Raw genomic sequence first — 12,424 nt, 5'->3', positions numbered from 1 at the left:
TGATGTTTCCCCATTCAAAGAGATAGGAGCTGCACTTGTATGCCCGAGAGGCGTTTCAAAGATGGCCGCCGAGTGACATGATTTGTCTTAAAAGGACTTTGATAGTAATCACTGAATATTTGAAATGCCACAGTCCTGAACAGCCGTTGGTCTGCGAACCTACAGTATGGTGAATGACGTCAAGTGGACCGTTCCAAAATGGCGGACGCATCTACGTGCTTGGAGCGGTCCAATGGGGTATCTACGTATATATATCTATGGGTAAAACGCTCGTGGTAACCGAAATCACCTTACTGACATCTAGCGATCACGAACTGAATTAAAAAGAAACTACTTTTTATTGCAGCGTTCTGAGCACGCTTGCAAAAAAGTAACGTTAATTGCCATTATGCCGCTATGGTTTCCGGGATACCACTGCTTTGCACATTTTGTATGTCTCTCTTATCTGACGCCCTCAGTTCAGTTCATGGATCTAACGAGCTGTTGATCTGAATCATCATAGGGACATACAAAATGTACTCCAGGAATTAAGGACCACTACTAATGCATTTCATTTGACAAAAGAAAATTAAGAATCATATCCAAAATAAATTGTTCCGTCTTTTTCATGCCTCCTGGTATGTTCATTAATGTGACATTAATGTAAACGAAGTGTGAAAATTGTGCAAAAATTACTTTAAAAATTCAGAGACAGAATGATACCACTTTAATTTAAATTGGCTATTATTATTTAAGCATAAGGTACGAGAGGCCGTGCCTAACAACGCCCTTCAGCCGTGATTTATTCATGATACAGCACGGCCTCAAGTACCTTATTGCTTTTATAAAACGGTTACCACACAATAAAAATATTAAAATCAAAAATATATATTAATTTATATTTATTAAGTTGTACGTTTTCATAAAGTAAAATCATTAACTGCCTTCCGCTGTAAAAAGTAGTCCCTAACTGCTGCAGCTGTGTTTACGTTGCTAAGGATGGTTGCTAAGGGGGTTCACAAAACCGTTGAGTGAAGCGGTCATAGCAGTGCCGTATCATGAATACGACACAGCTGCTGACCAATCAGAATTGAGGAATGGAACTAACCGTTTTATAATGTGTATTATTATTTCATCATATTCTAATATTAAAATATGACAGGAATTTTACATCTTTGTAGAATCATCAACTGTCTAGGAGTAGTTTGATTTTTGATTTTAAAACCAACATTTATTTTGAAGAAAAAAAAAAAAAACTGTGAAGAAAGAGACAGGAAGCGATAAGGTGAATCTATAACTGTAGCTAATACTGCTAAACTTGAGGCCAAATGACTTCATACAGCCCATTTGCAGCAGCTGGTAGAAGTCTTCACAAAAATGCTTCATAAAAGTAGTTTCTTGCAAGATATTTTTAGACGGTTACATTTCTAATCAAACGACGTTAATTTGTGTATAGTAAAGCGATTTTTGTATATTCCTGTAAATACGTTTATTGAACTCCTATAATGAAGTTTGTTTATTGAACTTCTTTGGACTGACAGTTTGATTTCCTTTTTGGAACAGAAGAGAACAATCATTCAGTACTTTATTTAGTTGACAAGTAACTACGCTCAATACTACACATTAAACAATTCTGTATGTTTTATTTGTTAATATCACACACGTCTGGTTTACTATCCTTGTGAAGACTCTCCATAGGCATATTTTTTATACTGCCCACACTGCATTTTCTATTCCCTAAACCTTCTGCATTTTTAAATTCTCAAAAAAAATAAAAATAATAATAATTCTGTATTATAAGCGTTTCCCCTTGAGTTGGTCAGGTCCCCACCAGTATAGAAAAACAAGTCCACACACACAAAGAAGAATTTTGAATTCAAATTTAATAACTTTGAAAAATGTAAAGGCGCTGTAATTGTATAATAATTCAATATATTTATTTTTTTTTCACACAGAGGAAAAAACAGATATGTAACAACTCAGAAAAAAATGAGAATACAAGCAGAGGGAGAAAACAATGGACATAAACAGTTAATAGCCCTCATACAGATGAGACCACAAACACGTGAGATATTCAAACATAATCCAGGTTGGTGTTTTTATGCTAAGTCTTATCATTACATAGAGAAGTTGAGATTCTGTGAAGATCATGTAAATCTAAAAGATCCGCAAACACACATTCATTTCATTCAGCTGGTTCATTCTTTTTCTAAACATTCTAATCTCAGTTTTCACAATGAGATTATAGGTGTTTGTTCATGGAATGCTGGGTGGGTGTGAAAGCCCCTAGATTTACTTTTCAAACATACTGGTCTGATCAGCTAAAGGCAGGTGTATAAGGAAGACTACAAATGTGTGTGCGCACGTCAGAGTAAGAGAGGGTGTGTTTTTGGACACATCAGTGGCTTGCATATTGCAAAATCAGGGGTCTCATCTAGCCAACTGAGTCACACAAATTAAAATAACTGTTAACACTGACATACCACATTAGATGGCTACAACTGATAAGTGAAAGAGAGGAAACAAAAACACAACCACATGTTCATACAAATCACATAGAATTTCACAGTAAAGCATTACAGAGTTACAACTGTCTTATGTCAATTTTTGCATTATTAAAACAGCTATTTGTTAAAGTTAAAAAAGGTACTGTAAATAGAATCTCTTACTTTTTCTAAACTCTAAGCATAAAACAAGTCTACTAACCTGTGCATGGTTAAACAATGTTAAATTCTAGAATCGTAAGTTCTGAAACTCCCACCTGACTGGCAGCTTGTAGTCAAATATAAGGACTTCAAAGTACAAATGGTTCAGAATATGTGCTTCAGAAGTTTTAAGGGATGATAGCTTGATATAGGATTTCTGTAGAAACCCAAAAAGCATTTAAAGTTGTATGCCCATATGGTATGCTAAAAAACACCCACCCATAAACTTAACAGTTGTAATATAATTCTAAAAAGTTTTCATGACAAAATGTCACTTTTTTAACCATCAGACAAAATCTTCCTCCTTTCCTTTTGTAACTGTTATTAACCCTACAGAATACTAGTACCACTGTAAATGTATCATATTATGATTCTAGGAATGACATTTTTTTTTTTTGACACAAAACTGTTGTTAAGCGCAACAATCTCCTTTTCCATAAGTGTCCTATCCATGAGATCAGGACTAATAAGGCTAAGAAATGAAGGAGAGGGAGCATCTTCAGACTATTGACTCATTCAAACAACCTGTGCAAGTTAGATGTAAGTACATCCACTGTTCTCAGGTAAACCTCACCTGGATGCAGACATATATTCTCGCAGGACATTAAGCAGGTGACACCAGTTTATTGTGCATGTTGTCAAACATGTTAAAGTCACCTGGATTACTGGACATGCTCTCATCCAGACAATTATTGAACATTTTGTTTCAAATTTTGATTGATATTCCAACCTGAACAAAGAGTCTTTAAGGAGCATGTTTCACGGGATTGTGTAACTTCACTCCATTTCAAGTGTTTGCTAATAGAAACTGTCAAAAAAGAGGTAAAAAAAAAAAAAAAAAAAAAAAAAAAACAACAACACTTTTCTGTCCTTTTTATAATACACAAACAAAAAAAAAAAACAAAAAAAAAAAAAACAAGTTCACCTACTCTGTTGGTGCAATGATAAAATTCACTACAAAATTTACACTGCCTCTCTTCCAGTAAAGCTGTCATTAAAAAATGCTTTGACCTATTACTGTGAATGACCATTCCAAGCACTGATTGGCTGACTGCATAGGAACTGATCAGCAGCTAGTCTGAGGTTCGATATCAAGGCATTCCCACAAAGCCAAAATTCAAGCTAACACTAGTAGTAAGCACTGAAGCAGTACTGTGACCATTTCACTAAACACTTGACCATATTCAAACCGCAAATCTAGCCACACACTAACAATGAGGAAAAACAAGCTTGTAGCACCCAAGAAGACTTAACTTAGTAACATTTTAAGATAAATACAAATTCAAATAGTACAAATTATTGCAGAAGCCCACCCACTGACCTAACAACAATTTACCAAGAGGATGAGCTCCTAGTGATATGGCAGAACTAAGTGCATATATGTAGGTATGTGCAGAATTTGAGATGTGTAAGTGGGCACGTTCATTTTAGGCTCTTTCCCAATTTGAACAACATGTATTGCTTAGTTCAAGCATGTGGTCTATTGAAAATGTGGAAATGCATGGTAAAGTGTCCTTTGAACACTCACACAAAGCACAATCAGCCTATGAACTGACCTGCAGCCCAGCTGAGCACTATGGCAAAGCAGATTCAAGCCCTTTGAGGAAAAAAAAAAAAAAAAAAAAAAAAAAACTACCACCACCAGAATCCTTTCAGGTAAGGATATCTTTTATACTCTTTTTAGTTGTGCGAGCATGATTCAGGTCCTTGACATGGAGTGAAACAGTGTTGGGATAGATAAGTAGTAATGGGGTTTATTGAGAATCAAGAAACTTTACTGATAAAATATATTTAGAGCCTAAATCACTTTCCATTCTACCTGGAGATCATAGAGCTGGCATGTGACTGGCTGGAGGATGTGGTGGTGGCGCTGAGCTGAGAGAAACCACTGTGACTGGATTCCAGACTGGTCATTGAACCCCTGAGATTAGAACAGAATAGAACATCATGTGAGTAATTATTAAGCTTAAAGACTGTAAATTAAATACTAAAAGAAAAAAGGTTTAGGGAAAAAGTCTAGATGGAATAATTCAATAAAAACCTGTAAGTTACACTGCCTCATGCGCATTGGTTTTATCTGTGTTCACATACAGTTAAACACCCAGAGCTTAAGGAGGACATGCAGTTAGAAAAAAGCCAAACTAAGGCAAGTAAGAAAAGTATTTGCCTTTTCTCATATTTGACATTAAAGTTGAATGCTGCAAATTAAAATTTTTCTCAGAATAAAAAGGTAACGAGTGTGAATATTCAAGTTAACAAAGCCCACATTAAAATACGCACAAAAAAATTATGCAAACTTTACAGGCAGAGTATGATTTTTTTTCCTGCTCATTTACCAGCCCCTTTTTTTTTTTTTTTTTTTTTACATTAAATGCTGTTGCTTAAAGAAAAACAGACACTTGAAACACCTTTGATTATCTTGGACATTCATTGGCTGGTGGACAAAAAGTAAATATCGTACCCTGCTTACACAATCAATTAAAGGGGTCATCCGATGCCCATTTTCCACAAGTTAATATGATGCTTTAGGGTCCAAATGAAAAGTTTGTAATATACTTTGATTAAAAATTCTCTATGGTAGTGTAAAAATACACTAATTTTACCTGGTAAAAAATGCCTCTGTTCTCAGCAAGCGATATCAGTACCTGGCCCTTTAAATGATATGAACCTCTGCTCACCCTGCCCTTCAGTTCTGTGGGGCGAGTCATTACATAGCACACGGGGTGTTGCCTAGACAACAGTTGGGGGTATAGTTGTATAGTTTGGGGGGAAATGGCACTTGGGGGGCTTTGAAGACACTGTACAACCCCATCCATTTAAAATTTAATTTAAAAACCGGAGTTGGAACCGAAACAAGATGACACCCGCAAAGAAGTTTGGCAATTACGGCTTATACTGGACGTGTCTGAATGGTTGGTAAACTTAATGTCACATTGATTTATCTTTATATGTACTGGCAGGGTAGAGTACTGAGAGAGACACAAACGCGAGGTGTTTACTGTGTTTACTGTGCTGGAGAAAAATGCGGTGTGTTTACTGTGGTAAAGAGACGAACGGGATGTGTTTACTGTGGTAAAGAGACGAACGCGATGTGTTTACTGTGGTAAAGAGACGAACGCGGTGTGTTTACTGTGGAGACGAACGCGATGTGTTTACTGTGGTAAAGAGACGAACGTGATGTGTTTACTGAGGTATAGCTGACTGAACAAGAGCAAAAAAGTGATCGGTTAACTTACCCCGTCCTTATATTGAAATACATAAATGTGAGTGTTATAGTCTTTACTCATGTGCAGTTGCATCTTAATCATTAACAGACACCATTTTAAACCATCTAGCTTTGCAAAGCTAAGCTTTATACTGACCCTGAAATGATTCACGTAAACATGAACCCATTTAGATTGACAGCACAGAGGGAATGTGACCGCTGATCTGTTTACTTTTCACTCTGGCCGGGTCTATGCTAAAACACTACTGTCTATCATCTGTCGTGGGAGCGGCCTCTGTCGGTGTTACGCCACAACAACAGGCATCTGAGAACGGCTCGATATGAGAAGAGGCAAATTATTTTTCTTAATTAAAAGAAAACTACTGGGTGGATCTTTGTCATTCTAGGGTGGTTGTGTACACACACTCCCAACACACATTTCAGTTCAAACAGCTTGTAAAAGTGCATGTGGCACCGGATGACCCCTTTAAGGTAGGGTGTGATCTGCACATTTGGCTGGCATCTAGCCACAGCATTTTATTAGTATTCAATGTTCCTGTTCTTTATGGCTTCAGAATACCTTATGCAAACTGCCTGTTAAGGCTTTTTCACACCAAGTCTGATGCAGTAAACAATACAAAAGTTTGCAAACAAACTTTTTAGACCAAGTACAGTGTACATCTTTACAATTTTCTGAAATAAACAAAAATTTGCATGCCTGAATCAAAATGCACTCCAGTCATTAACATGCTTTAATGCAAAATACAACCCACCCCTAAAACAGAAATGTTCTCACTCTTCTGGAACATAACTATGGAAATAGTAAAAATAGTGTGACTAAAAAGCACTGTAATATAGGAATACCAAGGTATTTTGGTAATAAGTGGTCAAATGCTACTATTATACATGGTTAATACTAATATTAACACAGATATGCAAAAGTCATTATATAAGGCAAGTATATTAAAATTTCTTGCCATATCATATTTTTCTTGATTGTTTGTTCACTGTAAAATCAACCTATGCTCAGTAACAAAGGGTAGAAATGACAAAAGGTCAGACTTGGTGTGAACAGGCATTTTATAAATTCAAGTAAAGACTTGGTATTGACTAGGTATTCGACAAAATCAAGTAAAAGAAAATGTTACTATGATACTGGACAATGTGATAAATACTGAGCCCTACACAGCCAAGAAGTTGCATTATATATATATATATATATATGTAAGGGATAATGTACAGGCAGCCGGTAGTTATCGCAGAAATAAGCCCCGACAGTGTGATCTCGTATCACACTGAAGGGGCTTATTTCGCGATAACTACAGGCTGCCTGTACATTATCCCGCTTATTACACAGCTACTTGCCACATAAGGAAGAAAACTGGACATGAATATGAATTTGAAACCTTTTATTGGCATATTTGTTTTAGATTAACATTTTTATCCTTCTGTGGACCGATATAGTACCACGTGACTAACATTCAAACTATGTACTTTAGTAAGACAATTTAAATAGATTAATGTCGAAATTTTCCATTGTTAATTGTGGTTTTCCAGTGTTTGTCACAAGATGGCGCCAAACGGTAATCTTTGTTGGCACGGAGGGATTTTAAACATACAAGTAGTACCGGCTATGCGTTATTACTTTGGAGCGGTGATTATTTGAAAAGAACGAACCTGCAAATGTCTCAACTGACCAATCAGAATCAAGCATTCCAAAGAGCCGTGTAATAAATATATATATATATATATATATATATATATATATATATATATATATATATATATATATATATATAGATAGATAGATAGATAGATAGATAGAGAGATAGAGAGAGAGAGAGAGAGACAGACAGACAGACAGACAGACAGAGACAGATAGCTGCATCCAAAAGCTGAAAAATGTTGTCTCTGAAGGCGGGGTAGAAATGCAACAAGACACGTCTGAATCCAATGATCAAGTCACATCCTGTCTACAGAGATACTTTCATATGATAACATTTTTAAAGGCAGATTAGATGCGGGCCTATCTTCGCTGTCTCCATTCTGTAACAGTTACGGTTGACAATTTGTGGTACCTTTGTAGCGTTTGTTACCTGCAAAGGTATCAGCTTCCTAAAGTTTCGGACACAGCCTATATGGCCAAAAGTTTTGGGACACACTTCTTAATTATTGAATTCACATGTTTAGGTTAGACCTATTGCCACAGGTGTCTATAATCAAGCACCTAATCATCCAGTCTACATATACAAACAAACAAAAAAAAGCTTATTCTGAGGAGCTCAGCGAATTCAACTGTGGTACAGTGATAAGTCAGTTCATACTATTTCATCCCCGCTACATATTCCATGGTCAACTGTAAGTGCTATTTAGGAAAGGCAGTATTTAATCATAAAGAAGACCACATGAAGTCACAGACTTCTGAGGTGCATGATGCATAAAAGCCTGATTCCATGGCTGAGGAGTTTCAAACTTTCCCTAGCAATAATATTACACCAAAAACTGTGTTTGTGTTTATGCTAAAAATTATACAAACTACATTTCAACTAAATGTAGATTGTTAGGTGAACATAATTTCATTAGAAGTTATAACTCAAAAAGATTGATGCAAACAGTTGCACTATCAATTTTTTTTTCCACACATTTTTTTTTTTAGAGTGAACTCTGTGGGAAGAGTTTGGGGAACATCCTTTTCTATTCCAGCCTGACTGTGCCCCAGTGCACAAAGCAAAGTCCAAAAGACATGGTTGGATGAGTTTGGTTTAGAAGACCTTGACTGACATGCACAGAGCCCTGACTTAAACCCCATTGAACACCTTTGGGATGAACTGAAACTGAGCCTGGAAGCCTGGCCTTCTCGTCCAACATCAGTACGCTACCTCACAAAAACGACTTAATGAATGGGCAAAAATTCCCACAGTTCCACACTCCAAAAGGCCCTCCCAGAAGCATGGGAATGCAAATAGGGGATTAACTCCATACTAATTTAGAATGCAATGTCATTGAAGTCCCTGGTCGTGTAATGGTCAGGTGTCCCAATACATTTGTCCATAGTGTATATAATCAGTTTACAAATTATTTGGGGGGGGGGGGGGGTAGAGTTTTTAAAGCTTATGTTATTTTCATGTAGGTTTCATCTCACGTCAGCTGTATTACATAAGCCTGCTGAAAGCAGAGTTAGAGGGTCAAACTCAAGCCAAGCATGTTTGAGCAGACAGAATTAACAGAGCTTTGCTAGCTTTGTTAGCATGATGATAATGCTAACAATCACAATCCATTAGCACAGCACTAAGCTAACGGCAAACAAGTTCACTTACAAACTCTGCACATCGCAGCAAGCCGTTCTTTACAGGAAGAAACAGAAAGAAAGGTGGTCGTGTGCAGAAGGGAGAGAAAGAGAAAAAAAGCAGCAGGCTTGGACACTGCTCATAACAATTTTTTTCTCTATTTTTACTTTAATAAGGCAATACTGGTACAATATAGACACAACCAGAACAGAAAAGTAATAGCCAGTTCAGATAAAGAAGCTGGAGTTATGACCAAAAACACACGCACTTTATTTTGAAAATTAAATTAAAAAATGACCATAACTAGGCAGTGATGAAACGATTACAACAGATATAACACATTTCAGTTGTGTAAATGTTCAGTATGTTTACCTGAAGTCCTCTGAGCCCAGAACCTCAGTGTAGTACATGACTTTGCACTTGTGAGAGGACACCTGCAGAGTAGCCAGAACATCGTCCACACGAGGTAGGTTTGTGGTGGCGCATGCTGGCATAGAGTGGAACTTCCACTGCAAAATATAGAAACCTGGCCATCGTGTCACATGTGAACCCTAAAGGGTGTGTACATATTTTGGCAGAGGTTAAAACAAGGGAAGGAAGAAAAGATGAAATGCAATTATCAAGACAACTCTCAACTCTCTTACATTCAATCAGGGCATTTACAGTCTTAAAGTTACAGAAGTAAAGTATGGTATGACCACTATAAACCTTTGCTATGGCAACTCTTATCACTAAAACTGGATGCTGGTTGTAACTGACATACCTGCACACTTTCTCCCTCTTTGCAGGTGAGGGGTGACTCCACCATGCTGTAGTCCTGTCCCAGCAGCCAGGACTTATCTATAAGCTGCACATTGTTGCCCGTAGGAGAGGTGATTCCATGGGTAGCCAGTGGATCTTTTCTTGCTGGCTGTGGAGCTTGTTTAGAGTGATAGATATTGAAGATCACATCACCTTTACATACATCAAAGTCCCAAGTGATGACTGAGGAGGCATCAATGATCTCAATCAGTAGCTGAAGGGGGAGATATAGAAAAGGAAATCATTTTTAACTAAAACTCTAGTTTCATTGCTGTCTAGTGGTATTCTGCTTAAAAAAAAATCAATGTTTTCTCAAACTGAAAGCAAGTTTTTGTAAATAAATAAATAAACCGTAGATGGTGTGTTCATTAGTTTCAAATGCACCAAACAAAATCAAACTCATGCTGTATATATAATTTTGTTTCTAATGCAGTCTGACCTCATGTGGTGCTCCTTTGAAAATGCTGGCACTCTGGTAAATAGTCTCCGTCCACAGCCTTATCTCATCATTCTCCAGTTCTTCTGCAGTTCTGTACAGAGATTTGGGAACCAAGCCACCCTCTGGCACTTCACACTGCACATATTTCACAGTTTCACAACTTTAGTTCAATAAGCTCAAGAAACCGTACTAAGGTGAGACACATAATACCCAAGGTATGAATGCATGCATACAGATCTTACTGGGAGCAAGTTTTCCTATATTATGCAAGTGAACAAAAGAAGAAAAAATAAAGAAAATAAAATTACACACCATACACTCTCCTCCAAGGAAGTCAGGGATGATCTCTTTATCAATGTAGTCCACAAGACCACCAGGGCCCTGGTAGTCATTTCCTGCATAGATCAGGAACTTCTTTCGTGTATTTTCATCTATGAAAGGGCTCACCTGTGAAACGATAAGAAAAGGAAAGTACAGTTTTACATAGATAATATGCTTCCTTTGAGTTAAATCAGGCTACTAAGAGTTTAAACTGTGCGACTCATTTGAGTAAATGAGAGGTTATTACTTCATGCAATTTTTTTTTTTTTTATAAAGGACTGCAAATATAAAGGGGCTAATAACTTGAACAAATAAACACTGTTTCCGCTACATTAATTCTGCCGTGGCGAGACGACACACCAAAATTCATCCACCGCCACGGCTACAGCGTCTCAGAGACAGAGCATTATTTGAATTTCGGTGCAGGATTGCAGGTATTGTGCATAATTCTACCCATTTTCACAGATGACAGATGATGGAAAAAGCAAAAAGTGCAACTAAACTCAATGCAGTACTCGTGCACTCTCCCACTGACTGTTTTCTGTGTGCCCAGAATTAAAGCGCACAAACATTAGCCTTATAGCGCACAAACGGCATAAGCATAAATATATATAAAATGTACCATTCTGGTGGAATGACCTGTCCAACTCAATCCGAACAGCTGAGTCCTCAGCCATCTTCAAGAATCACCTAAAAACACATCTCTTCCATTTTTATTTCACCCTCCAACTCTAGCACAGTCTATTCTAAATCTACTCTTAAAAAAAAAAAAAAAAAAAGAAGACTTTTAGACTTATTCTCTATTAATTTACTGGTAACACTTTACAATAAGGTTCATTAGTTAACATTAGTTAAAAACATTAGTTATCATGAATTAATAATGAACTGCACTTATACAGCATTTATTAATCTTTGTTCATGTTAATTTCAACATTTACTAATACATTATTAAAATCTTGTTAACATTATTTAATGCAGTGTGAACTAACATGAACAAACAATGAACAACTGTATTTTCGTTAACTAACGTTAATGAAGATTAGTAAATACAGTAACAAATGTATTGCTCATGGTTAGTTCATGTTAGTACATTAACTAATGTTCAATTAATGAACCGGTCACACTTTATATTAGGTGGCCTTAACTATTATGTACTTACATCAAAAAATAAGTACACTGTACTTAATGTGGTCATATTGCATTGCAAAACACTTTTGCATCTATTAAGGTGGGATATGGGTAAAGTTAGGAACAGGTTTGGTGGTATGGATAGGTTTTCAAGGTGGGTTAGGGTGTAAGGGTTAGTTCAACAGTGGTAATTAGAGAAATTAATTTCAAATGTAATTACATATAGGTTTTTATAAATATAGGAATACAATGTAAAAACATATGTACACAATAAGTGCACTGTACCAAATTATTAATTTAAATGTAAGTACATAGTAGTTAAGGCCACCTAATGTAAAGTGGGACCAATGAACCTTATTTGTAAAGTGTTACCAATTTACTTACTACTTTCTTTAAAAATATATATATATAAATAAATAAATACAACTAACAGTAGCTTGCTTTTTTATTCTATCTATTTTCTTTTTATTTATTACACAATTAAAATAAACCTTGATACGTGTACTAGGCTAAATGAGACTCGTCATAGCACTTGCATGTTATTGCTCTTTTATTGTTT

At 36.4% G+C, this 12,424-nt stretch overlaps 1 protein-coding gene across 2 annotated transcripts in view; it reads right to left on the bottom strand.

Moving 5' to 3' along the window:
- Positions 1 to 1,845: 1,845 nt before the first annotated feature.
- LOC141347107 (SEC14-like protein 1) overlaps positions 1,846 to 12,424 on the bottom strand; it is a 123,817-nt gene continuing 113,238 nt past the window's right edge. Inside the window, exons 12-17 of one of the 2 annotated variants that reach the window (XM_073852093.1) lie at positions 10,729 to 10,863; positions 10,417 to 10,551; positions 9,940 to 10,191; positions 9,549 to 9,727; positions 9,207 to 9,233; positions 1,846 to 4,605 (exon numbers count right to left, since the gene is read on the bottom strand). In XM_073852093.1, the coding sequence (XP_073708194.1) occupies positions 4,500 to 4,605; positions 9,207 to 9,233; positions 9,549 to 9,727; positions 9,940 to 10,191; positions 10,417 to 10,551; positions 10,729 to 10,863 (834 nt within the window). In that variant the 3' untranslated portion in view covers positions 1,846 to 4,499. The remainder of the gene's footprint in view (positions 4,606 to 9,206; positions 9,234 to 9,548; positions 9,728 to 9,939; positions 10,192 to 10,416; positions 10,552 to 10,728; positions 10,864 to 12,424) is intronic. The other variant, XM_073852094.1, reaches the window with a different exon arrangement.

Source organism: Garra rufa, chromosome 12 (assembly GCF_049309525.1).
Source record: "Garra rufa chromosome 12, GarRuf1.0, whole genome shotgun sequence".
NCBI lineage: Eukaryota > Metazoa > Chordata > Actinopteri > Cypriniformes > Cyprinidae > Garra > Garra rufa.
The sequence above is the reverse complement of the archived record's forward strand: the minus strand, read 5'-3'. Positions and strand labels throughout refer to the sequence as shown.